The sequence below is a fragment of the Columba livia genome, chromosome 14 (genome assembly GCF_036013475.1).
Source record: "Columba livia isolate bColLiv1 breed racing homer chromosome 14, bColLiv1.pat.W.v2, whole genome shotgun sequence".
Taxonomy (NCBI): domain Eukaryota; kingdom Metazoa; phylum Chordata; class Aves; order Columbiformes; family Columbidae; genus Columba; species Columba livia.
The window spans coordinates 15,759,573-15,787,065 of NC_088615.1; the positions used below are offsets into that span (position 1 = coordinate 15,759,573).

A 27,493-nucleotide genomic window follows, 5' to 3' on the forward strand; every position below is an offset into this window, starting at 1 on the left:
GAAAACATACCTTTGTCTGCGGAGAACTGACATTTTGGCAGCTCTTCCTCATTACATGTGAGCCAAAAGCGGTACTTGGTTGACAGCATCTGGAAAGCAACAAGGCACAAACTCTTGTCCTTTTTGTACCTATATGGATGTCCTTTTATTATTGGGAACTGGGAACTTGGAGAGTCAAACAAAATGCTGAGTGACAAAGGAGTTGTTTTTTACTGTTTGCTGTTGTATAGCAACGTGATTCTTCTGAGTATAATATGCACCTTATTTTGTCCCCACACTTTTGCTCTGTAAGTCCATAGTGGAACATTTTCCATCTCACCACTAAAGAAATCAATTTCCTCTCAGTTTTGTGAACCATCCACTCCACAGGAACTATGTTTCTGGGCAATTTTTTGTAGGTCTGTTGAATGCAAGACATAACAGCAAGACGATGCATTTCTCAGTCACCAGGTGAGTAAGTATCTGTAAAAAAATGTTGCCAGCTGCTGAGTTGCAGGGCTTATTATGGCCCACCTACTGGGCTGAGACTCTTGGAAGGGCTGTAAAATTCTGAGGGCAGGAGTCACAGCTCAAGTCTCAGCACACACCTGATTTCAGAGGAACTTGGAGTCATGGCAGAAGGACACCAGAAGGTCATTATACTTTTTTTTCTTAAGCAACAATGTTAGCACTCGAGGAAGGTTTCAGCTCCAAAGGGAGAACTTGCTATAGTGGGTACAAAAGCATTCATAGTCAGGGCAGCCTCAATAATGAAGAAGTTTAAACATAAAATAATAAATAAGAACACAGAAAATAATGCAGTCATATTTGCCAATTAGCAGGTGAAAATGAAGAATGGTTTCTGAAATTTTAAATTATTGGCACACTTAACTGCAGCATGGGAAACTGTAACGATGACTTTTATTTAGCATTTTGCATCATAGCAGCCAATTATAATCCCCAGGTATGCAAATTTTGATTGCCTAGACATGAGCTATCTCAGTCTCTGACCTTCTGTGAATATTATACTGCTTTTTCCTCAGGCAAATTGTTCAAGTCAAACTATTAAGGAGACTTTTAAAGACATAAGTAGTATAATACACACACACACAAGTACACACTCTTCTATACAAATGCTTTATTAAAAATGCTTCTGGGGTGGCCTGTAACAAAACTATAACAATGTAGAGTTAAAAAAAAAATCAAGACAAAATGGTATCTGTTACAAAACATTAATATGTTTTCTGTCATTCCAAAAGTCTGGTCAGTGGCCAGCTGTGAACAGTTAAACTTGCTGTCTATGTATGCTGCAGGCTATCCAGTTTGAGACAGTACTCTATATAAATGTGGAACGTGATTCAAGTCTTGGTTTGAAAAAAACATACATTTTGAAAGTTTGTTTGTGGCTAGAGTGTAGAAAAAAAAATGAACATTATTTCTAATATTTACACAAGGATGAACAGCATGGACTTTTACAAAATGAAAAAAAATATACAGTACAGGGACTTTTTACAGTATCTGCAGTTGATACTTTGAAAGATTCAGCCTTTGGAATTGAAACTCAGAGACACATAAACTTTCTGCTTCCCCTTCCTTCTTCCCTCTCCCACCCCTCAATATTCAAAGTCTTCACTCAATAGAAATGATTCATGTAGAACATCGAGATAGAACAAACATGTTTTTTTTTCTTAGAAAACACACATATTAAATATGTCTATATTCAGGACAGATCCTGTTTTCCTTATGTGAATAGATTTGCATGTGTAAGGCAATTAAAAAAAAATACCCTGTAATTAGAATTGAAAACATTAAGATCTGACTGCAGCAGCAGAAGACAATTCCATTATACTTCGTTATGCTTCCTTCAGTTTCAAAATAACTGATGCCAGCTTGCTCCACAGCCATATTGCCCTTGGAGTTAAAAAGAGGATCAAATTTAAACAAAGTACGCTCTAGCATGAGAAAACAGTGTGTTCAAGTGTTGGTTGTTACTCACTATACAGTAGTATTTGGGATCCTTCAGTGTCTGAGTAATGGCTTTAGCCAAATAAGAACTTGCTATGTGTACTACAGGCAGTCTATATCAGCAAGAGAGGATATTTAAAACTATAACCACATTTCTGTTAGCACTTTAAAAAGCATAGCAGTATTAGGACCATGCAAAAAAAAGCTTCATGCCTAAGGCAAACGGTAACTTCTCAAGGGTGGCTGTAGAGGACCATGGTTTGCAGCAATGCAAGCAGTGTCTCAGGAGAACTCTTCACTACTCTTGCTGTTTTGATCCCTGATTTTTTACGTGGAGCTGCCATATGTGGAGTGTTTGTGATCTGAGTAAGTATAATGGGTAACAAGTCTGCAGCTGTCAGAAGGTAGGATGCAGCACAGATCCCAAGACAACAGGCTAACGCTACTCATCTGCCCACAGATCGTTTCCTCTCATAAACAGCTATGCTTCAGTGTCTTAGAATCCTTCATTTAGACCTCTGTTCCTTCCCTCGAATACAGTGTGTTATTTGTGCCGATACTACTGTAAAAATGGGTGTTAAACTGGTTGAGCACAGAGTTGCTGTGGCCCAGGTGGCTAGAAGGCATAGAATTGGACCAGTCTCCCACACCATGACTGGCGATATTAGAGAGCGGAGAGTAGGAATTAAAGCCTACCATATTCTGTCCCATTTTGTCAATGGGTTCAGAGTTGAGTCCCAAAGGCACTGAGCGGCTCCCTGAGTTAGAGCCATTAACATACGCAGTCATACTGGAGAGGAAGTTACTGAGGCATGGGCCGCTGGAAGAGGGAGGTGGAGAGCCTTTCCCAGGGGAATCATCAGTCCCAGGTGATGAGTTTTCCAAGATATCCTGATGCTCTACAGCTTTGGGGCTGCCACTCAGGGCACTATCCTCTGATTTCTCAGATGCAAGAGTAGCAGCACTAGCCCCAATATCAGACTTCCTTTTCCTCTTCCTGCGAAAGTTTCCATTGTCAAACATCTTTTCACAGTTTGGGTCCAGAGTCCAGTAATTCCCTTTTCCTGTCGTAGGGGACAAAACCACATTTTTAGTTTAAAATGCACACACAGAAAAGAGCAGTCATCTAGGGCTTTACAATGTTTCTCTCATTTCACAGAAACAGAACAATTGCATGAGCAAAAAACATGTATTTTTTACTCACACAAAAGCAGAAGTCTGTTGGGTTCATTAAAAAGTGTATAGGTTTTGGGCTGTATCCTTTAGCCCTGACTCTTCACACAGGTAAGACTACAAGTGGAATGACTGGGAGGGGTTGCTGTCTTGTTTTCTTGGTGAGAGAAGTAGGGTTTCAGTATATAGCTGTTCTTCCGAATTTACAGCAGAGGAATCAAATCCCATTCCGGGCTGCTCCTCCAGATTCAGGAGGGTAGGATAGGTTTCTAATGAGATGGAACCAGATCTTTGGCCCTCTGCATCAGCATAATTGAATGTGTTTTAAATGTTCCCAATGGTTCTTAACAGCTATTGATAGAAAACAATAAATAAAGGAACAATCTGACAGCATATCAGCCAAGGGCTTGGAAACAGAGGTGCAATTCCAAACAAAATGCTATTTGAAACAAACAGCCTGCTCTCCTCTTGAGAACTATTGTTGATTTCCTAAAGTTACTGGATTTCTTTGACAACTCTGTGTTTGCCTTATCCCGTTTCCATTAATTCCCAGTTAAGTTTGACGCAAGTCATATGTATTACACCAAATGGGTTTTGAATGTGACTTGCTCAGACTGCTCTGATACCTGCTGAGCCTCATGCTCAGCACATTGATTAGCTCTCAGGAAGACCCAGAGCAGTAAAGAATCCACTTCCCTGCAGGGATTTAACAGCAACACCGATTCAGATCTCATCTCTGCATGGTTGCTTTCTAGTTCAGATTTAAGAAAATAGAAGACCTACTATGTGTATGTCCTGTACCTAGGCTATGTCTCTTTGCAAATGTATTAGGCATTTTTAAATTAATCAAGTTTGACTTGAGGGAGTTCAAAAGAGGGGGAGAGAGATATACCTGGATCATCTTCATCTCGGGGCACCTTCTTGAAGCAGTCGTTGAGAGACAAGTTGTGCCGTATGGAGTTCTGCCAGCCAGCTTTGCTTTTGTTGTAAAATGGGAAGTTGTCGGCCACATACTGGTAGATCTGACTGAGAGTCAGCCTCTTCTCGGGTGCTCCATGGATAGCCATGGCAATAAGTGCTGAGTAGGAGTAAGGAGGTCTAACCAACTTCATTAGCTCTTCTTGGGATGGGAGAGGAAGCCAGCCAAGGTCAGCTCCTCCCAAGCCATGCATGTTAGGCAAGAGCTGCCTTTGCATCCCGTAAGACTGAGGAATGAAGGGACTGGCATTGGATCCCGGGAGATATGGTGGTGGGGTAATGGAAGGTCCATTTAGCCAGAGGTAAGGATTGGGAGTGGTGTTGTAATCCGTTGTCTCAAAGGTGCTCGGTCGCTGTGGACTAGGGATGTTCTGTGGATGGAAAAAGTTCTCATAGTAGATGCTCATCTCTGGAGGTTCTTGACCAATGTTTGGAAATTGTGGGCTGCAGCGTGGTGGAGAGTGCGTTTGCGGATCAAAGGAGCTCATGCTCTAACACAGGCAGCTGATAAGTTATGACACTCCTGTGCTAGTGCTCCTTTCCTGAGACAGGTGCATCACCTGTGCCCTTCCCTACGTACTTATGCACCTGTAAATGTTCCAGCTTGTGCTGCAGGCTCCACCCCACAGCCCTGAGTGGCTGCAGATGAGGACGATATCCTTTTTGGAATGCTGGCAGTTCCAGTCAGTCCCTGATGTCACATCAACCAAATGTGAAAGTTACAACTGTTTATCTTCTTAAATGAAGGAATTTTCCACTAATGTGATGCACATAAAGCAAGCCTAAGGTGCCTTGAAGTTAAAACCCCTAATCAGAGATCCTCCTATTTCTACCTTTCACAATGAAGTTTCAGCATTAAGTATTTCTTTCTCTTTAAAGAAAAGCCATTTTTTGCTGCTGCTAGTAAGACCTCAGAATGCAAAAACAATTGTCACTCATCAATGAAACTGTAGGCATAGATATACACTTGAATAAAAAAAAAAGAAAGTAAAGGTCAGACCTCCTTTTCTTTCTGTAATTCTAATTGCAGTGTTGCTTGTACTTCCCCCTAGGCAATCACAGTACTACAGGCTAGTTCTGTAGCTGGTTACTCACGTGAGCAATCTTACTGATATAAACGGAATTATTCTCTAAAGTAAGAATTAATCTTGTGAGAAAAAAAAATTCAAGCTTAATCATCAAACCTTCCTTTAGAGCTTAAATTGGTGAACTGAAATAGGAAATCATTATTTGCTGCCTCCTCTTTCCTGCAGGATTGGTGCAGGGAGCTCATAAAAACTCTTAGCAGAATTTCCAAAGACGAAAGAGGCAGTGTTCGGCACAGCTCTTTTCAGCTCATTTGCAATAACTTCATTTATATCTGTGCAGACAGAAGTTGATTCCTTAAAATTAAGTAAGAAGGAAAAACCTCTAGCCCTTTTATGACCTGGAAAAAAAACTTACTGCTTTGCATGGCGCCCTGCACTTTCGAAGGAGGAAAAAGCAGAGCTGCAATCTCACCAACACCTGCCTCAGAGTGAGGACAGCTCTTATGGCTGTGTCACTGAAGAACAGACTGTGTGGTAGTTAAAAGCATAGTCACAGCTCCATTTAGAAGTGATATTTGCATATTTTTTATGTTTAAACCACAAATGTACATTTGGAACTTCACTCAGCTTTGATAACCCATGCAGTTAAAAACAGACCTGGTATGACAAGGCCTTTAAGATGGCTCTAGTCCTATAATTTCTGCAGAAGCACAAGTTTCGACCTGTAGATTTGAATTCCTGGCTATACCAAAGACTGTTTTGCATTGTCGCACATTCATCAATTCACTTTATCTTCTGTGCTGCAGCACCACCACCATTTCCCCCCTCCCTAAGCATTAGTGATCGACCAATGTCACATTCATATCATTGTTGCTTTGAAAGGTTCAAAAAACACTTCACTGGAAATACAGCTGAAATATTGAGTATGGAGTGACAAAGCCAGCCAACTTGCCAGCTCAGAAATGAGTCTCTACAGCTGTTATTTATAAAATACATGCTTTCACTGCATATAAAATCATTTGTACTACAACTATGGACAAACAAGTTGCTATTTTAATTTGAATAACTGTGTTCAGAGTTTGTAAATGCTAACTAGCTTATGCAGAGATACACAATAAACAGACAAAAGTGGAATTTAGTGGGGCTGGATTATTTTCTAAGTGACAACTGCTGTGCAAAAGGCGACTTGGACAAAAACAAAATGATGATTCATTTTTCAGGAAATAATACCACAAGTACCTCCCTCCTCATGAAAGCCATCTGAAATAACTTTTTTCTCTGTAAGAATCTGAGTACAAACATACAAAAAAACTGTTGGAGCAACGTTGCCTACAGCTTCCTAATTAACTTACTAACACACAGATGTACTTCAAAATGCACATCTGTAGTCCTGCAAATATTAGTGTTACAGCTGTTGCTGATACAAACCCCTAGTACTGTAACAAAACATTTAAGAAATGCTCAGATGAGTAAAAACAGGAGTCACTTTTACAATGAACTAAGACCCAGAATATAGTATGAAAAGAAAACAATATATTTTTGATCCTCTCAGCACGTTACCTTTTTGACAAAAAAAAAACAACTGAAAACAAGAAAAACTTGCAAATTTATTACTGCTTGGGGTTCGTATATTCCAAGAAGTAAACTTTCGGCTAACTGCATTATGAAATTGGATGAGTAGTATCTAAAATACTTATTCCCTGAGGTGCTCTGCACACATAATCACAGTTAAAATACACTGAAGTGGGTGCTGAGTGAATACATGCTTTGAAAATATGCCAGGCTTTGCAAAGGAAAAAAACACATTACTTCTGCAACCAGAGACTGATGAAGGTTGTAAAACTTACTCTGCAAATTAATCTTTATGAAGTTTTGGTACAGTGCTTGTTAGCAAGGTCAAGCCCTCACTGTATTCTGCAGCTGCTTGAGTACCAGACATACCTTGATGTGACATCTGAGTAAAGGATCACACAAAACAAAGTAGAACAAGGGCTGAGGTGAAGAATGGCAAGTACTGCTTCTGGAGCAATGAACTACAAAGACAACTGTAGGATTCTGCCTGTGGAGCTCTGAAAGAGGGTGCAAAGGTCTGATCCCTCCCTGCCATGTGTGCACTGGCACAGCTTCTAGCACAGACACGACCCCATCAGCAACGTTTTTCTTCTGACTATGCCTGACTTATTCGGATTGGAGTATAAACAATGCCACTAAAATTGGTACTTTGTCAGTACTATGGGCATACCTTGAGAATCACTACAACACATGTTCCTGTCCAGCACCTGAGATGCAGATACTCATATGCAGGCAAAAGGCAGCAAGGAAAGAATAATCTTTGCTCAAGCTGTGATTGCTGAGCAGGGCTGGTCAGAACTGCAGTTTATTGGGTCTAGCGAGGAATACTGTCCTGGTGTCCCCACCACTGAGACCCCTGTTCTTGGCAGGGCTGGAAGGAGAATGTAGCAATCCCAGAAGTGGAGAAAGGAGAAGGAAAACTGGTGAGGCTCCCATATCAAGAGGCTGGGAAAAGGTGAGATGCTGGCCAAGCTATGCTAATAGATTGTATTTAGGGCTGAAAAACTCTAGAAATAAAATGGAGGCTGGTGCTGGAGTCATAGATTAGTTATCATTACTTCCAAACATCATAATACATTGGTTTTGGTGAGGTCTTTGTAGGCAGAATATGTATTTTTTTAAACATTTCTTTTTACTACAGTATGGTACTGTACAACTCACACCTCTACCAGTTAGAACCCTGATCAACCACAAATCGTTGTCAAACCAAGGACTGTTTGCTACTCTTGTGTTAAAGATTTGTTCCTCTTGATTTCTTAAGTGAAGCTCCAAAATCCGCAAGGTTGAAGCTGAGCCTCCGCAGAACCGTCTCTCTCCATGGGTTTTCCAGGTCAGCTCCTATGTAGCCCTCTCCTCCAGCCAATAGTAATATTTCTTCACACTGATTGCCCTTTTGCAAAGGAAAACCATATTTGTCTGAAATTTTGGGTTATGAAAAGTTCAAACTAAGTTAATTAAAACTAGGATTCCTCAACCTTTTCACATGTACTCCAAAGTAGCCTATACATTCAGTGTTCCTGAAGCGCAGTGACTTGGGAGAAGTGCATGTATACCAGCACACGGTAGGAAGCAAAACCACAGGGGATAAAAGGCAGACAATAACATGGGGAACTCTTTGTATGCTTTTGTCATGTTTTGGCTGAGATACTCCTAACTGCCTTCTTAACTGGATCTTTTGAAATCATAAAGCAAAATGCAGCATAATACCTGCTAGTCTCACAAGCACCTTTAGGTCATCGTGCTGTTTCACAGCATGATAGTTTGATTAACACAGAACTTAGATCAAAAGCCCCATGCCTGCAGGATGCAAAGTATAACACTGGGCAAACCCACTCCAAGAACTCAAACAGGTTCAAAATTTTGTAGTAGTAACTTCATCCTGGCAAACTTATAACATACTGCATATCATCTGCTCCTCATGTAGCCAACATAAAGCAGTCTGCATCAGGTACTTCAGCTAATTAGTCAGAAATTAGACACACTTGATTCAGATCATGATATGTATTTCCCAGAAAATCCCACAGTGCAGAGATCTATTTTTAATGAATATGAAGCTTTAGGCTGTACTGTTAACATCGTGTATAACCCCAGTCCTGGTGTATTATCACAGTTCAACACCTTGCTGGAGAAAAGTTCATACAAGATATGTATGTGGTCACAAAGAGGGAAAAGTTTCTTTTGAAGAGTCCATCTACAACTCAGTATACCAAGCAACCCACCTAGTTTCAAAGAACCCACACACTGAATAAAGAAACTTCAGTGTTCATCGATAATACATTTTCATATAATGACAAAGTATTTGTGTTCTTAGTAGTCTAATTAATTACTTGCAGAAGTCTTCATGTCTTACTCCAATAAACATCTGCACAGTGTATGCACAATATAAACCACAGCAGCAAAAGAAACAAGGTACAGCAGGCAAAACAATGTCATCTCAAGGCCATTACAAAAGCATAGGAAATGTAAAACATAGTATTGCAAAACAAGGCAACTGAATTTCATTTCTAGAAATGAAGGTTGAACATTAAATTAATGAAAAAGGCAATATAATTTGGACCTGTGCCACAGATGCTGCAATGCCACAACGCCCTTAGACTTTTTAAGTCTTTCAGAATAAAACCACTGTGGCTTTTTAAAGCAACTTTATAACCAAGGTTTTAGAAGACTGTAAAACCTCATAAGGGCTAGTAGCTTCTTTTTGACCATGAGAACTGTGGTAATAAAAGAAGTCATAACTCCTGCTTCGACAAAGACCTTCCAACATCTTGCCAGTTTATAATATGGTAGAAGGGATTAGGTGTCCCCTGACTCATGCATCAGTCATGACAGGCCATAGGCAGGTAAGAAATCCACAGCCTCTCTTTGGCTGCCTATGGCTCCCATGGGGTCTGCTGCATTTCGATACACAGACATGCTCAGCCCTGCCACAGAGGATACCCCAAGTCTAAACCATACATGGAGAGATTCTGCAACAAATTTACCTCATGTTAAAATCTGAGGCATCTCTCAATTATGGGAAATTAGTTCAACTAGAGACACTTCAATCAATCACATTTTGACACATCAGCTTCTGAACAGCTGAAATTCTTGCCTCGTTCAGATTACCTGCTTATACTTCTATGCTTGCTACTAAATGTTTGTTTATACTAGAAATAAATGCTGCTAAAAATCAAATTAGGTGTTGCATGAACATCAATTGTGTTTACCAAATAAATTAATCTATACACTTTTCTCTTGTGCAGTTCAATGAGAAGCAGAACAGAATTTATACAAAAAATAGTAACATGCTAATGCTTCTGATTCAGATTTCAGCATCAAGGTATTTGCTTGTATAGATAAATCAGCGCCTCCCACTCCACAATTTAAATGGAGATCTCATTTAAAAGACGTTTTAGAACCAAGAATTTTTCAGAAAACATAACTTCCTTCTTTTTTCTATGTTTTGTTCACAGTGTTCTACACCCTTTAGTACTTGCACAACAAAACACTTGGGGAAAATTAATTAGCAACTAAAACTGATAAGTGAATTGGTACAAGTAAGTGCAGTGAACTACTTTATGGACACACCCCGTCATAAATAAACTTAAGGTTGTTTTAATGTAACCAGAGTTTAACTGCAGTAAACTAAGATCATCTAACTTGTGAATAGGATGATTTACTGTGTTAATAATCCTTGCTTTTCAGTTGCTCCACTTTAGTTTTCCCAGTATCTGGGTAGACAGATCAATTGTTGGAGTTCTAGTATATGGCAAAGTATTGCAACTACTTATCTCCCCCTAGTGACAATTTTTGAAAATGTACCGATTTAGTCAGGATCTCCCCTACAGACAACCTAGTCAGTAACAAGTCTTAATACTGGCATGATCACTGGCCCCTTAGCAATATTATATATACCTGGATTTGTATTTCTGGGATCTGTAAAAATAATTAATCGTATATGTAAACATCGTTAACTTTTTCACGTTAGAATCCTTCCTTTGCTTTGAAATTCTCTGCAGAAATTCTGGTAATTTTAGAGATCTATGTCTTTCTTTCAGGTTTGTTTCCTTTGCTCTTTTGTTTTCCACTACAGACCTCCAAATGTACTGATTTCTTGTCTCGTGAAAGAAGTCTAAATATGGTTGATAAAAAAGACTACAAATCCGGGCATTGTGCATTGGTACTATTGAGTGTGTCAAAGCACTACTCAAGCATTGCTGAGTGTGTCAAAGCAACTGAAGTCATGTAGTAAAGACTTCACATTGAGTATTACTATTTGTAGAATCCAGGTACCCAACCATAACAAGCCTTATTGTGTGATAAAATACAATATTCCTGGCTAAAAGAGCTGCGTCTAAAAAGCAACTCTATGCAGGGCTGTATTTTTATGTATAATAACATAAGTATATAAGCAAACATTGTGGGGAAAATCTTCCCTCAAAATATCTGTCAAACATGGAGTTTACTTAGACTTTTGTAGTTACAACAACAGTGCAAGTTTCCTACTACTTCCCCTAGATAAGTCTCTTTTTTTTTGACTGCTGACCTGCCATTTCAAGGCACAGACACCTTAAGTGACTGGTTTCTGATCCTCATCACCATTCCTGTGCCTTTTGAATCAGTCACCACCTAAACCCATTGTAACACCATCAACAGACACCTACCATCAGCAGAACTAATTCGGGTTAACGGGAACGCCTATGAAATGTTAACTGGGAATGAGAGATTACTCACGGCTCTCTCACTGACCTGTTCGTGAATGCAAGTTGAATACCAACGTGCATAATGGGGCATATGGAGCAACAACACACACTCATACCCATGAAAAAAAATCATGAACACAGAAACTGTATTTGTTACAGCACAGACGTTCACAGCAGCCGTGTAATTCTAGGGTCGGCCACACAAAAGATCACTCATAGCACAGTGGAGCTTTCTGCCATCCTGGACGACAAAACCTACACTGAAAAGAGATAAGTCTATCAAAAAAACAATCAGATCAAACTGTCCTCACTTGAAAACCGTGATTAAATTTATCTAACATTTTAAAGTTTATTAAATCCATGTCCTACCTGAGGTTTGTTTGCAGAGCAATTATTCGTTTACAGTGTTAATCTTTAGCACACACTGCATCATGATAGCAAATCAGAGGAGAAAATTACAGACTGAGTCAATAATGAACAACTACTTTCCTCACCCCATGGCAGTAAACATTGCCAATGCTGAAGTCCTTAAACTGAGGTCAGCCCCTGGAATGTTGCTCAATGTTCCCTCTCAAAAGGACCTTGAATGCCTAAGAGCAAGTAGGAACCCAGTTCTCAGAAGGAAATATAAGTAAATACTGTAGTACTAGTGACTACTCTGAGGCATCCAGGATAGGAGATAGCTGCAAGCTTTTTTCATGGAGACTTCCATATTCCTTGGAAAAACAAACAAACAAAAGATACAGGTAAAAAAGATGGACATTTCCACCTCCAAAAACTGAGAGAAAGGGTCCTTAAATTGTTTTTTTTTTTTTTTTTTTTTCCTCCCTTTAAAAATGGATAATGTAAAGAGATTTTGGCTTTGAATTGGCTAAATTCTCTTGATTTCTACATGAGAAGGATCCAGTGTTTGGCTAAGTTACATGTTTTCCTACACTCTGGAGAACTGACCTGTGCCATTGTTTTAAACAGAATGCCCTTGGTCTAGATGATTCCCATGGATGTTGGCATATATGAAACCAGAGTTTGGCATAAATATTTCATCTGTTAAATATAAGAGCATTGCACTGAAGCTGTAATAAAAATGGGTCTTTTGGTCTTTTTGTGAGAGTTAAGCTAAAAGCCTTTAAATGGAAGAGCAAGTTAGCACAGAGAATTATGTGATTAGACGGCTTTAAACACAACTCCTGGACCTAAGCTGACTTAAACAGAAACCAGATTTAATTACAAACAAAACTACCTTCTTCTGCCATGCCTTGCTATGTTAAAAACATGCTTAACAGCTTTTTTTGTTTAAAAGTGCCCTCATCCCATGATCAGGGTGGAACGGACCTATTGGGAGCTTGACAAGCTTTTCGAGATTTAAATTACATAATTATTTCAAAGATGCTTCCATTGCTCTTGGGCTGAAATAAAAATCCCTTGATAAGCAGCCAGACGTGATACAGCTGCTGCAATACTGGGACATCAGCAAGCAGCTTTGATTCAGAGTCTGTATAGCTGTAAGTACAATAAAACGCATATGGATTTATCCTAGTCCAAGCAGAAATGTATGCTCATTAGTGCAGTCAATGCAAAATCTCATTATGACTCTGGGTATAGATTGTACTGTGTGATTTACCAGCCATCAGTTGTTGAATTGCTAAGAGACTTGATATTCAAACCGATCAAGTCAAATCATCTAAATCCGCTTCACTTTCTCAGCAGTTTCCCCTTCATCATTCCAAAGCTTTTTCTTGTAGGATTCCTTACACAGACCTTCAAGTCACTTTGAATGAAAGAGTCTGCCCCATCATTGCCACTAGCAATGAAGCAAACAGCAAAACAGCCAAACAACAAAAGCTGTGAATATCAAATAGGTTAAAGAGAGCAACTCAATTGTAATTGAAACTTCAGTCACTTTAGTAACATGACACAAAAGCATTAACCTGTGTACCCGTTCCATGATTTTTTAAGATCTGTGAACAAGGGCTTGGGACAGGTTTATTGCTTTTTGCCAGTTCAGGTTAGGACATACTCTTCAGCCAGTTTTTACAGTAAAATAGCTACTGACTAAAAACACTGACTAAAATATAGTAGCTGGTGCTAAAAACTCCTCATCACCACTCTGGCTACTCGAGGCCCTACAGACTGAGGAAAATTTTAGGGTGGTATTCCACTACAGCTTCCTTGGATTAGTAATTGTGGGAGCAAACTGCCTCTGCATCTCAAATCTCATATGGAAAGCAGTATAGTTCACCATGTCGATTATATGAGTTCTGTTCTTCAGAGACCAGGATGGCACAAGGTTCCTTCAATTTAAGCATGATGAAACTGGACACATTCCAGACTCTCAGAGTCTTGATGTGATGCGTTAGTAACACATCCAGGAAAATCTACTTCCACGAGTTGTACTGCCTTTGGTTTAACATATTGGTCTGAGTTAATTTTACTTGTTTGTTGTGACCTTCTATCAACTATGAACAGGCTAGGAAACGAGAAAATTCTTAATTTAAAATTATGCACTTCTGAAATTATGAAGAAATCCAATCTTTTTCTCTCCAAAGACAGAGTAATAATCCCGCCTTAACGAGTCTTTAAAATCAGATCAAGGACTTGATGAAATAAATCTGAGAACCAGAGAAAACGCTAAAAGCCACACCAAACAATATCAACAAGGAAAACGAATACAGAGTTCCAATGATGCCTAATGTGTCTGGGGACTCCACACGGAATAACCAGTATGGCACACATTACCTCCACTGATGATTGGAACTAGATGCTCTTTAAGATCTTCTCCAACCCAAGCCATTCTATAATTCTACTCACGCACAATTTCTATAATCTAATAAAAAAGGTTACAGACTGCATGTGATACAGATAAAAAGTTCAATGTCAAGCAGTACCTGCAACAAATACACAGGTCTATCACACATTACTTCTCAGTTCAAGAACACAATGTGTTCCTAAGGTCTGTAAAATCTTTAATAAAACTCTCCTTCCTGCTCAGAAACTTGATGCTTATTGGCTTATACTCTGAACCCCTTCCTATAGCTCAAACCAGGTAATTTTCATTGAAATATAAAGAGCATTAAACTCCTCCCCCCCTGCACTGACACAGCAGCTCTCCTGGAGCCAGACCATCCTTACTACCACAGCGCTGCAGTCCATGAGACATAAAGCCCAGGTGCCTGCATCTAAAACTCAGACATCCGGCTGACTGAACATGCATGGCATGCAGCTGCAATGCATCTGACATTATTGCAGTGTAACAGCTCTCCCCAGGTCAGCACATAAAATCCTGCTGCACCTGCAGTCCCCCTGCTAAACAAATGATTTATCACAGACTCACATTACCTTGTCACTGTCTTAGTGCCATGCAAGCCAGAAAACCAGACTGTTACTGTCCTGACTGTTTGAAATGCCTGAGAGAAGTGATACAGAAAGCATATGAAAACATTGTTGTGCCCAGAAATGCTTTTCTGACCTTGCATGGTGAGAGCTGGCAGGGCTATACAGATCACAAGTGAAGCTCCCCTGCTTCATTAATTCCCTGGGACAGCAGGCAAAGCCTGACCCTATTCTGGAGTAAATGTCTGCTCTCTGTGCTTCACCTCAAAGAATGTAAAATAAATAGGTTCTCTGCACCTGAATAGATCTTCCTCTGCGTATGTGAACTAAAGGTCCATTTAGCTCATGACAGAAATGACAGTAATCCATGCTGACTTACATTTTAAACAGACGTTGCCAGATTGCTGTACTTACACTTCATTATCCCAGAGCACCACTCTTCTTCATGCTATGCTGCTTATTTGGACTACATGTCCATATCCCCAGGTTCTGGAAACTTGTCCTCCAAACATCCTTAAAATTCCAGTTCTGGGCAGTAATTTTTTCGTAGTTAATTTTGCTTTTCTGCTCAGAGTTTATTTACATGATTTCAGGCTTGAAACAGATCTAAATCTGGGCTGGCAAGAAGACAGCAGTCTGTGATGTGGGACAACTAATAAGATTTTTGCTGATATTTGGTAAATTAAGTGCAAATCTAAACACTTCATCAAAAATTATATTGAAACCTGTGCAAAATGCAAGCATGAATCTTGAACCAGTAACTAAGCACTCACCACCAAACTTTATTTGGACATTGTTGTCCTGCCTTCTTCCTTCTCTTTCATTCTTTGTATTTTTTATTTTGAATCACAGCACTTTAATTATAATTTTTAACAACAGCTTGATCTAAAACTGTTTTAGTCCACTCTTACATGAAAACACAGTTGCAAGATACAATAAGCAAAAGACAACCTTTAACAGATATCTTTACAAAGAATAAACAGTTGATTAATCATCCTTCTCTCACTCGTTCCTAGCAGAACCAAACCTTTTATTTTAAAATACTTTTTATTTTGTGATATCAATATTTCTTCAATCAGCAAATAATATTGAAGAACAACCTTGGTACCTTCGTTCTTCTTCCCCCAGGTTAGCAAGACATTAAACATGCACCCCTCAGCCTTTCACTTTCTCCCACCCACAGATAACCTACTCTATTAAACTGAGCTTTTTCCTAGAAAAGCCTTGTCCTTCCTCAGATGCAGTATAAAGTTGCTGTGAAAAGCAAATGAAACAAACAGTCTATCAGTGTCCATGCCAACAAACACTGTAGTTAGTGTTAAAACTGGACCCATTTTGTTTTGCTGTCTGTGATTATTCCAGTGAAAAGTATTTCCTGGCACACTATTAGTTCTAATGGCAAATATTTCAAACTTCTCCCAGAAAACAATCGCTAATTAGTTCTGTAGAAAACAGCTTCACACTGACAACCCGCAAAGGGAGCCTAAATTCATTAAATCAATTATTCATGCTGAATGTAAAAGTGTTTATAGAAGTAGTGAGGCTTAGAACAAACTGAAGATGTCTTTCTATCGATTCATTTACTCAGCAAGGAATAATTTTAATCTCTTTGTCTTTCCCATATCCCTAGAAATGGTAACGAGGTCAGTGTTTCCTGTCCACTACACTATACATGGTCATATTATATTTAACTAATATGAACCTATGCAGGTGCCTGAAACATAAAGGGAGGAGTGAAGCAAATCAATTATTTGCCTTTTAGAAAGCTTCATATTTGGATAACATACTTGCCTTTAGAAAGAACTGACAGGTTATCAAGCAACCCGAGATGCTGACTTGCAGTGCTGTCTAGCTTCGTGGCAATGAGACATCATTTTCCAACTCTACCTCATGAGTTGGAGAGAAACGAAAAATCAATTCTGAAAGCAGAGACTTGAGTTTGTAGAATTCCATTTGCTGTCAGAAAGTAATACCTTATATACGATGATATTTAGAGAATTCCAGAAGAAAGTTTCAAGGCAAATAAATTTTTAACATTTTATTGATGAACAGCAGAAAATGCAGCTTTTGTTTATCATACTGCTGGATGTAACGTCAATTTGTACGTGTGTAAGTGAACTTTTGCACATGTTTTCAACATGATAGATGCTGTTCTGAAAGTAACTCAGGCATATGGCGTCACAGCCATGGACATCACCCTGAAAAAGACTGAGGATCCAGAGCAGTGTGGTGAGAGCAGCAGGGGAATCTGAGGACTGTAAATCCAGCTACAGCCACAGAGTGAATTGTCAGTGGCTATTATATATTGTGCTGAGCCATCTGTTGCCTTGACTACACTATCTAGTTTAAAGATAGCTGGAGCGTGTCTATACAAGCTACGCAAAACGATAACTTCTGTGCTCTTTGAAAAGAACAAGATCCAACTTACATTATCTAGTAAGCCTTGCAGATGGCCTTTTAATACATCTTTCTTCTCAAGAACAAGTTTTGTCACTAGGGCACACACAATGTCCTTTGACCTGTATAACCAGAGGCTCACTGAACTTCTATATCCCGATGGGCACATCCTGTAGTATCTTCTTCAAATGTTATTCCTATAACTGTACCACAAGTAATTTATGAGCACCCATGAATATTGTTCATATTGTCTATTGGCCATCTATGGTATCAGTGTTTTTCTTTAGAGTAGACGGTGCTTTAAAACATGATAGTTAAGTATATATAATTGTTTTTGAGGAATGGTCTTATAACGGGATGAATTACAGATCTGTAGATGGAGATTTGAAATGGTGCTCCACAGACTGCTTTCCGTCTTCGAGAACTTTGGAAATGCGCTGCAAAAAAAAACCAAAACAAAATCAAAAAAACAGAGTAATATTTTAAAAAACTACTGTATTGGATTCAGTAATATGCACTAGCTTGTGGCCTTAAGCTGCAGCTAGAGATCCATGTTGAACAAATCCTGAATATTTTGAATTCATTTCTCGACCCTGCAAAAAAATAAACCTGTATTTAAACCCATCCACATGATTCCCATCATGCTGTGAAGCACTATACAAACGGATATTTCACTTTATTCAGTTCTTTCTGAGACTTGTAAAAAAGGACTTGGTTTTAAGCTAAAAGAGGGGAGATTCAGGCTGGACATGAGGAAGAAATTTTTTATGCGGAGGGTGGTGAGAGCCTGGCCCAGGTTGGCCAGAGAGGTGGTGGATGAACCATCCCTGGAGACATCCCAGGCCAGGCTGGACGGGGCTCTGAGCAGCCTGAGCTGGTGAAGATGTCCCTGCTCATGGCAGGGGGGGCACTGGGGGAGCTTAGAAGGTTCCTTACAACCTAAAACATCCTATAATTCTATGAATACAGAATTTTGCTCACTAAAACATTACCTTAATCTAGTCTCCATACCAAAATCACAGCCCAAACCTGATACAAGCCTGTCTGTAATTTCCTCAGGTGTCACCTACCTGGGAAGCCAGCTGGAATTTCAGGTTTGGAAGCTGACATCTGAAGGTCTGACCTAAGCTATTCTATGATTCTATGATAATCTGTCCCTATTTTATATGCTGCTTAGTTTTAAATGTGAGTGGATGAGATCATGCTGAAAAGCTGTTACTTCTGGGTCTGAAAAGAACAAGTCTGTGATAAAATGAATACAACTGAAGTGTTACAGACTCCAAATTAGCAGGTTATTCTTGTTCCTACCAGAAAAATATTATTGTGAACACAACTACATGCAGATTTTCCTAAATGTTGCTCTATAATCCCTGAAGGCACTATCTATATTTTTTAGAAGACTGCAGAACCTAATGGATGAAAATGAAACCGATTCACCAGAAAAAATGCATTTTTTAAACAACCTTTGTTTTGAAAGATCAGCAAAGAGTTGACACATAAAGTATTGAAAGTGCCATAGAATGCTTATGCAGTATGCATGTCAGTAGCTACCAACATCTGCATTAAATTGCACTGTCCCACTACCTGAAAAAATAGGAAAAATATACAACTTTTGAATCTTATTAGCTGCACTGAATACACTTTTTTCTTTCCAAAGTTACATTAAATACAATAGATTTACTTTCGTGACATTTCTGCAGAAATCAGTGAAAGGTTTCCTACTTTAAGGGAAGGCTACATTAATGACTACAGTGTAAGCCTGTATTTACTTTCAAATAAGCACCTCTGACTTCAGAATGCAACTCACACTGTGCATGTTTTGCAACACATTCTGTCCTTGCCCTGCTGTGGGCAGTTAGCACTAGCATCAACGTAATGAAATCAAACAAGAAACAATTGCTTTCCATCTTTTGCTAATAAATGTTGTCTAAAGTAAAGCAGAGAAAATCAGTCGGTCAAATGAGACCTCTTGTGGTACAGATGCAGAACTGCCCATCTGAGCCTTCCGTTAAACACACACACAAGCTGCACATCCATACTCCTGAAAGCAGAGCCAGAGGCAAGTTTTGCTTCCCCACAGAGCTTCCATTCAAAAAACAAACAGACAAAACCACCACCATCACCACCACCAAATTCAACAACAACAAAACTCAACAACAACGAAAAATAAGTGTTTGACTTATGATCTTACTGTATCTTAAAATCACTTAATTTCCAAAGCATAGATTTTATTTTATTTTTTTTTCCAAAGAGGTAACACTTTCTTTTTTTGCCCCATAAACACACAGAACTTACCATTGTCTTAAATAACTGGTTCACTTTCTTTTTTTTGAAGGTTTTCTTGTCACTGTCTGAGGTGGAAGGAAACACTGGATGACTCAGCCTATGTGATGCAATAGTTTCATCAGGTGCCACAGGGCCGACAGACAGAGTTAATCCTAAGAATAGCAGAATATTGGTTGTACAAAACAAAACCAAGAAAGGAGAGTCAGAGTGTAAGATAAAGCAGCAATTGAAATAATTAACTACTGCAATTACTGGAAAGAAATTAGACGTTTTAATTTTAACTATATCCTTAGAATACAAAAAGAAATAATGGGGAAGCACTAAACTTCATTACACTGGAACTGAATAGTGAAAAAAAATGAACCAATTTGGTCACAGAAGAAAAAAAAAGATAAATACATGGAAAAGAAGTGGGCCATGACAGTCTGTTGTGCTTAATGTGCCTAATGTTTGCTACATCTGGAAAGTCAGGGACAATGGGAGGGACAGCAGTAGGGGGTACGGAGTACTGATGCAGGGCACATTTTTTTGTTTGGCTTTGAAATGTGTTGCACCTTCAGTTACACTTCGCCCTTGTCTATCGGGCAACTGTCAGTCTTCCAAGTGGGCAGTTGTGTTACCTTGTTTCCTCTTTCTCTTGATGTGAGGGATGCTTAAGAGATCCCTCTGTAATGTCAAAAGCAGAAGTTAAGCCCTGCTTAACTAGCTTTGGGGATATTTGGCAAAGCAAGTACAGAGCAGCTCTTCCTGCCTCAAACGCTGCCCTCAGCTGGGAGGGCAGAGTGCAGAAACCCTTGCTTCTGCAAGTGGGAGCCCACACAGCAAGGAGGATGGATAAACTTTGTTCTTCTCGAGGTAGGGGGAATGCCCACACTATACAAGGAAGCAAAATTTGGAGCTCCAGAAGTAACACTTCCACATTTGCTTGTTAGCACTAGACAGCACAGTGTCACCGAGCACAAGCAGCAGTCCAGCCTCACGTGCACAATACACGCTTACATTGTAATCTCTGTTTCAGGGGCACGGAGCCACACAGAGAGAGCTGCCTGCTCTGCTTGGAGCAAACCCCTTATTGCCGTGTTTTCTTAGCATAGTCATAAAGAAGTGAGAACTCTTCTCTTACTGTAAGAGCTTACCTGGGATAGTTGGCATTGAACGACTGACAGAACTCATCTGCTTGAGGACAGATGTTTTCTGAGGCGCCACTGCATGTTCTGAGAGGTTGGTGTCACTCATGAACTCGTATTTCCTTGACAGCTGTTTAATTAAAAAGAAAAATGCTTTTAATGATCAACTGAGATGTGAGCAACAAAGATCTAAGGAAAATAATATCTTGTGAAAAGCATAAAAGATAAAAATTAATAAACAAACTATCATGTCTAACTTGAGTTCTTTACGGGTTTGTTTGCTGAGTAAACAATAAAAGAAATTAGAAGCAGTAGTATTGGATTCACATGTGATATTATACACTAGCTAAAAACATGCAACGACTTTGCAGATGATATATAGTTAAATAAATACTTCTCATTCCACATAGCAGAAATATTACTCTAAAAAAGCTAGTTAGAGGAGATTCTTAAATCTGGAACTGTAGGATGGTATTCCCACCATATCTTTGCAATAATACCATCAGCCAGCTCTGACTGTGATCTGCAATGTAAAAAAAGTTTTAAAACATTTTTTCCTATTGCATTAACACAGCCAGCTCAGCTTGACATGGTTTTTCTGAAGTCAAAAAACAATCCTGTAATTCAATATGGAGTGAGATTCCCACAGTCAGGTGTCTGCGTTACCTAATCTAATGAGAAGACAAAGATGTTAATTGTTTTTGTATATTAATGCTTTACAGACCATGACTGTGCTTTATCTCTCTTTTTATGTAAGAGGACATGTAGTGTAAGACAATCATGATTCTCCATAAGTTTCTCTTCATTTCCCAAAAGCATCTCAGCTTTCTATTGAATTCACGTTGCCTTAGATGATTCCTCCAAAAAGTTTTGATCAAATGACTTAGGCACTCTCCAAGTAACTCAATAATCTTTTATTGCCTGACATTTAATTTAGATAGGACTTGTATATCAGAAGACATCTTTCCATTTTTTTTAAATTTCTTTTTATATTAAAAGCCTCCTTAGAATTAAACTACCAAAAAAAAAAAGTGCACAATATAAGTTATATCAGTCATTCTAATGATCTAGCAGTGCAATAACAGCACTCAGATGATCTATGGAGCAAGAGATGCCAGTGCTTCCAAGTTTCAGTCTAGCACCGTTTAAGGAACACTGTTTGTAATCTTGCAATTTCCTAACAGCTGCACATTCCATAACAAGGTACAAAACGTACAGGGCTCATCACTTCTGCAATAGCCCTGACTGCGAGGAGCTGCCATGAAATGTCAGCACAGTCAATTGTCTCTCCACAGGAAAGCTAGCTTAACCCTCCCAATATAGTACTCTATTTCAAGCTAAGCAAGCTTCAGAATTTGCACCTTGAGGGCTATATCATCTGTCATCATAAGCTAGTAAAGATGTTCTGATTTTTCCATTGATTTCTTTCCTCCTCAGCATCTTGCACGCTTCATTCATGGCAAGGCACACAGTCTCTGCATCCTGCCTATTTCCCTTTGTGACACCTAGAGTTCTGTGTGATATGTTTTTCTTTCCCTAAGCAAAGAAGTAATGTCCTCTTTTTTATGGATTTTAAAATACTATTCTAACTCAGTAACATACACATTTCATGTCCGAGATAGAAATATCAGGTGCTGTCTTCTCATCAGCAAACACCACACTGCTTCTTTTTGTTCTTTTTTTGGACCTTCTCATCTTGACTTCAGGGTGGGGATTAATTTGCAGAGCAGTCTCCTCTGATTCTGCTTTTACTGGCTTTGGTAGCACTACTTCCAGATCAAAGCTGCAGCAGGAAAAGAAAAAAGTACAAGTTGCTGAGTGATATTTTAAAAGCCACTGGTGTTCTGATGTCATTTCCCCATGAAATATAAATGTGGGTCATCCTTTCCTTTGACTTTCTATGCAGCCTTGCAAGCTCTTGGCAAAAAAATGTACAACGTGCTTCAGCTAGCAACTGTAGATACAAATAAGATGCCTTCAGGAGGTATGATATAGTCTTAAAATGATGCAAAGAATGTAAAATATTAATATGAGTGCAAAACCCTTTTTAAAGACTTGTGCATCAGCTTAAGAATATTTAAACTAAAGAGAGTTAGAGTTCAAATGGCAAGTTTACACACGATAATGATGCTGCTGAAAGCAAAACATGCTATTTTGGTTGTTGAAAACAGTGGAACAGAGTATTACTATTTATTCTCCTGTTTTAAACACACTCTCTTATTTATTTCACCATATTGGACAACAATGCACATAAGTAGTGATAAAAAAACCCCTCCTTCCTTCTTCTAGTTTTTACAGTTTAAAAATTGGGCTATTTTTAATTTTAAAAAATGAAATAGATGCTGGTTTTACTTTCTTCTCTGCTGATGTGACTAGCCTATTGGACATAGGGCTGAACTTATTTTACAACAATAATTGTTAAAGCAAGTAATACGGTGAATTTGTTGACCTGTGCTTCCTAGAAACAAATTAGCATCACAAGACTTAAAAACAGGCACATGATTCAGTTGCTTAAGTATCATTGCCTGGTTCCATAGGAGCTGGCAGATCCACTACAATTCACATTTCTGTGCTACCTCCTTCTGAAGGGCAGGAAGAGCAGCCCAGGGCGTGTGATACTACACATCTTTGTTGGACAGCTCAAAAAATAGAATTAACTGTTGTTAAACAATGCACTGGCAGTCAAACATGCAAGAATAGAGGGGTGTCTTAAGAAGAAACACTTCCAAGTTAGGGTCATACGTTTTCGTACTTTTTATTGTTTAAAACTTTTAAAACTAAACTGCTCAAAAAGGGAGATCAGATGTTAAAAAAAAAATCACAATCAAACATTGCTCAGCAAGATCAATTTTATCTGTGCCTCGCTTGGGAAGAATTTCTGTGTGCCCAAAGGATAATTTATAAAGTGATCAAAACAATTTGTGGGTGAAAAAGTTAATCAATACACCTATAACTGTTCTCTCAGACTTTAAAGTCTTTGTGTTTCCCAGCACTGCAGTTAAGGAAGCATATTAGGCAAAGCATTTTCAGTTACCACAGTCTTTACTAAACCCTTCCACCTCCTTACTTGTAAGTTTGTAAAGGCTTTTCTCTTCCTCTCCAATTTTTACAGGTGAAAAAGATGCTAATTAAAAGTTGTAGAAAGAGAAAATTGCAAAAAACCCAGATCTTTGTATTTATTTGAAATGTCGTTTAAATAATAAAATACTTGCTGCCTGAAAATGAAATGACACTATTTTCCCGTGAGACTTTAGTATATTTTGTCTATTAAGGTTGAAATACTGTAGCCTTCAGCCTGGAGGAAGTGACAGCTACAGTTAAAAATAGTTTTGGCCTAGTCTGAAGAGACCGCTAGTGGTCTTCATCCTTGAATACCTTTTAAAGTTTTTTAAATCTTTCAGTTTCATTCCATAAACCTGTTTAAAAACCTGGACTTGGAAGAAAATTGGTATTGTATTATTCACAACCAACCTTTCTGAAGCAATTTTGTTTGGAGTACTGCAGTCTGAATTCATGGAAGTCAGTGAGATCACTGACAACTGACGATAGGATCTCAGCATTGATCTTGGCCGTCCTACTCTCTTGTCATCAAAATCTGGCTGCAGGATGGAAAAGAGAAACATTTTCTATCAAACAACTTTGTGTGACCCTTGTTTCATCCCTTTTCACCAGGTCTTAAAGACAGCAGAGACATTTTAACATTTGGCATGAATGAAGTTATTTGCTACCGTTAATTACTGTGATTGTTTCTTCCGTCTGGGTTTACTTAAAGACCTCTTAAACTCAATGACACAGTGAGTAGCTAAATAAACTACAATTGACATAATTAACTTCATTTTGGAAAAAGAAATTAAAATAAATAGCGTCTGTTGATCTTATTTGGAACAGACTTGGGGCACGCCATTAAAGTACTTGCTTGGGCAAATAGATTCAGTTAGTCCTTGCTCCAAAACACTAATTGTGCTAATACTTTGCTTCTGATGTCATTTACCACCAAGACTCTGGTGTCTAGCAGGAGACTTGGAAACACTTGTAGTTTCAATAATTTTTTTCAAGTGTTTTGCAGAGTTTATGTACAATGAATTCACACGCTGCCCATCCTTTGAATGGCCAGAACTGCAGAACTTTGTTGGTGTGTTTTTTGTTTTGTTTTTTCCTTTTAATAGAAGAGCTCAGGTCAGCCACCAAAAAATTTTAAACACGTTGCTTTTGTTTAAGTGCTGATCTATAAGAGTGCAGAAGGGTCCAAGCATTAGGCAAGATTGATAATTGCAGATTACAGCCTCTCTATTATTGCAGGGATGGTGGCATGAGAGTGAAAATAAGAAAAACATTCTGAGATAAATAGAATTTTCATCATATAGCTATATAGCACAGCACAACATCCAAAATTCAGGTTGCTGTTTTTTCCCCTATAACAGAAGAAATAAGCCATCTTATAAAATCATCAATGCTGAAAGTGACAATGTAAAATAATTTCCAAAGCAACCCCTAAACCCAGCCAAGAGCATTCCTGCTAGCCTGCACAAGCTCAGATAGACTATTTGATTCAAGAATTTTCTGGAGAGTTTGTGTTGAGAAGTTATCTTTCAATTCCCACATATTTCACTTTGGTCTCAACTAATATTTATAGTATTATACACACGGTAGGCTTTGCTTTACAACCCAGCTGGAAGTGGCTAGCACAGGGAGAGATCAATTGCAGATCAAAGCCCTAAACCACTATGAAAAATTACAAAGAGGAGAAACATGAAAATTTGCTTTTACTTCCTTAATAAGGCAGAAAAGAATTGCAATTTTAATAGACATAATAAAATACCCAAATCATCCAGAATGAGGAATATTTGATATGTCAGAGAACTGAACCAGCTCTTTGACTATAAAACTCAGGTCCTGCTACCTTCAGATCACAAGAAAACCCACAAACAATGAAAGCTTAGTATATGTTTTTGTTTAGAAGAACGAGTGTATAAAGCAAAGAAAAAGTGCAGATGAGGTTAAAAGGAGAGCAATACCAATTCTCTGGCCCCATATTGTTTTTCCACTTTAACTTTCAAATGCTTGAAACATTCCTCCATACGGTCATGGAAAGGACGAAGATTATCAGAAACTCTTCTTTCATGGATTCTAATTCCGGCCCCAAGGAAAGGTATCTTGAAGAAGGGGAAAAAAAAAAAAGAAGGAAAAGAATGAGAATATTAAACTGGGTCTGACAACCCCTCTAGCTCCATTTCAAGCACCTGCTAAGTCAACTGCAAAACTCTTACTGTGATCAGCCGACAGGTTTTCAGTTGATTTCAGCTTTTAGCAGCAAGTACAGGATGTAAAGGGCTCTTGAAAAATGGGCTTGCTCAGTACATTCTTGAAGAATGTTGGCTGCCTCATAGGGACTTTTCTCTCTTCTGTGTATTTTAATATTAACCCCTTATGAAATTAAACACACCATGTGAGAGTTTAATAAATTCTTAGACTATCAGTCCACCTGCTTATGAAGGTGCCTGCCACAGTTTACAAGAAAAAGGGTTGGGATGAAAAATATCCCAGTGGATTCCAGGCAGGTGGTTTCAAGCTCTTTCCAAGCTGATGGCTGGGAAAGGTTTAAATCCATCTACTGAGGACGAATCATGTGATCACTTCAATAATTGCTGCAGCAATTTAATAGGTTAATGTCTGATTACTGAAGATGATCTCTTCCTTTCTCCTCATTTGACTCTACAGACATCCTCTGCATGCCCCGCATCTCAAGAAAAATTCAGAAAGATAAAGGTTCAATACAAAACAGAACAACTCAAAACACAACCAGAGGCAGCTTGCACTAACCAGTCTGACTGGTTAGTCAGTCAATTTTACTCCTGTGCTTTTCTTTTTGCTGCTTATCCTTTAGGCTGGAGTCAGCGACAAGTAACCAAAGGGGTTAGGATCTCTGTATATAACAATAGCTTTTAAAAACTAGGCAGGAAAAGTATAGATCCCTGCTTCTTTAAAGGAGAACACCTGACAAAAAGGTTAGGAAAAGGTTATCTGTTCATTAACTCTCTCTCTCCACTTAATTTTCTTAAGAAACCCACCTCCTTTCTCAGAGAGAATAGCTTGCTGGCTTGCTTAAAAAAAATAGTAAATTCTTATAATGAAGCAAATTATAGTAATATTACATTTCTAACCCCTCTTTCCTACAATGCTTTCCTTGGCTATTATATTGCTACTATCATCTTTGCTGTTATATTAGTGTAATAGCATCCAGCTAAAAGCAAACAAAACAAATCTCATCTTCAAAGATAACGACAGCACACTTTGACATGCTCTTTCATAATGAATGTATTCACAAAGAGAAACTTTGTAGTGTTTCTCTTTAAAATATAAAGACATGTTATTACTCTTTAGTCTTTGAAGATCGTGATTTATGAGATTTGTGCAACATATTTCAGCTAGCCTTCTGCCAGTAACCTTTTCTAACTGCTTTACCATTGACTTTCAGCTATTTGTCATGAACGTTTGGGGATTTTTTATAAAATCCACTTAGATTCCATACTTTCTTTTTGTGTTCTGACCCTAAAAATATTATTAATAATTGTACACATTGGTCCACTCTTTGACCCGATGATATTTTATGGAAGTTCAACTTGAATACAACTTTTAAAAACATGGTATTAAAGCCCATATATTACAGACAGATCTGTGTGTCCTCTTTAGAGGGATTTACCGGGATAGATATAAATTACTACTTCATTTTCTAATGCCAGATGGTGTAATGGTCAAATTATACCACTGCATCCACTGAGTGTTTGTTGTGGTCAGAAAGCAACCATACACAGAGCCTGTGGTGGGCAACGACACAGGAGAAAGCTGTAAATGTTGGTGACTCAAACTAATAACTAAATTCAGATTAATCAACATGAAACAAAAATAAACTTCTAAACATTCAGAAAGTAGTACCAAAAATCCATTAAAAGTATCTGGAACATTCATTTCAAGGCTG

General features: G+C 38.6%; 2 protein-coding genes across 2 annotated transcripts in view; both read right to left on the reverse strand.

Annotated features, from left to right (window-relative positions):
* Positions 1-1,102: 1,102 nt before the first annotated feature.
* FOXI1 (forkhead box I1) lies at positions 1,103-4,711 on the reverse strand. Its single transcript, XM_005503532.3, has 2 exons — positions 4,010-4,711; positions 1,103-3,008 (listed from the first exon to the last, which is right to left on the reverse strand). Exons 1-2 carry the CDS (start codon positions 4,581-4,583, stop codon positions 2,455-2,457), a joined length of 1,128 nt encoding a protein of 375 aa, XP_005503589.1. The 5' UTR covers positions 4,584-4,711; the 3' UTR covers positions 1,103-2,454.
* Positions 4,712-16,730: 12,019 nt separating this feature from the next.
* Positions 16,731-27,493, reverse strand: part of DOCK2 (dedicator of cytokinesis 2) — a 170,603-nt gene continuing 159,840 nt past the window's right edge. Inside the window, exons 47-52 of the mRNA XM_065030122.1 lie at positions 25,533-25,670; positions 23,989-24,116; positions 22,120-22,300; positions 20,527-20,647; positions 19,400-19,542; positions 16,731-17,541 (exon numbers count right to left, since the gene is read on the reverse strand). Of these exons, the coding sequence (XP_064886194.1) occupies positions 17,467-17,541; positions 19,400-19,542; positions 20,527-20,647; positions 22,120-22,300; positions 23,989-24,116; positions 25,533-25,670 (786 nt within the window). The 3' untranslated portion in view covers positions 16,731-17,466. The remainder of the gene's footprint in view (positions 17,542-19,399; positions 19,543-20,526; positions 20,648-22,119; positions 22,301-23,988; positions 24,117-25,532; positions 25,671-27,493) is intronic.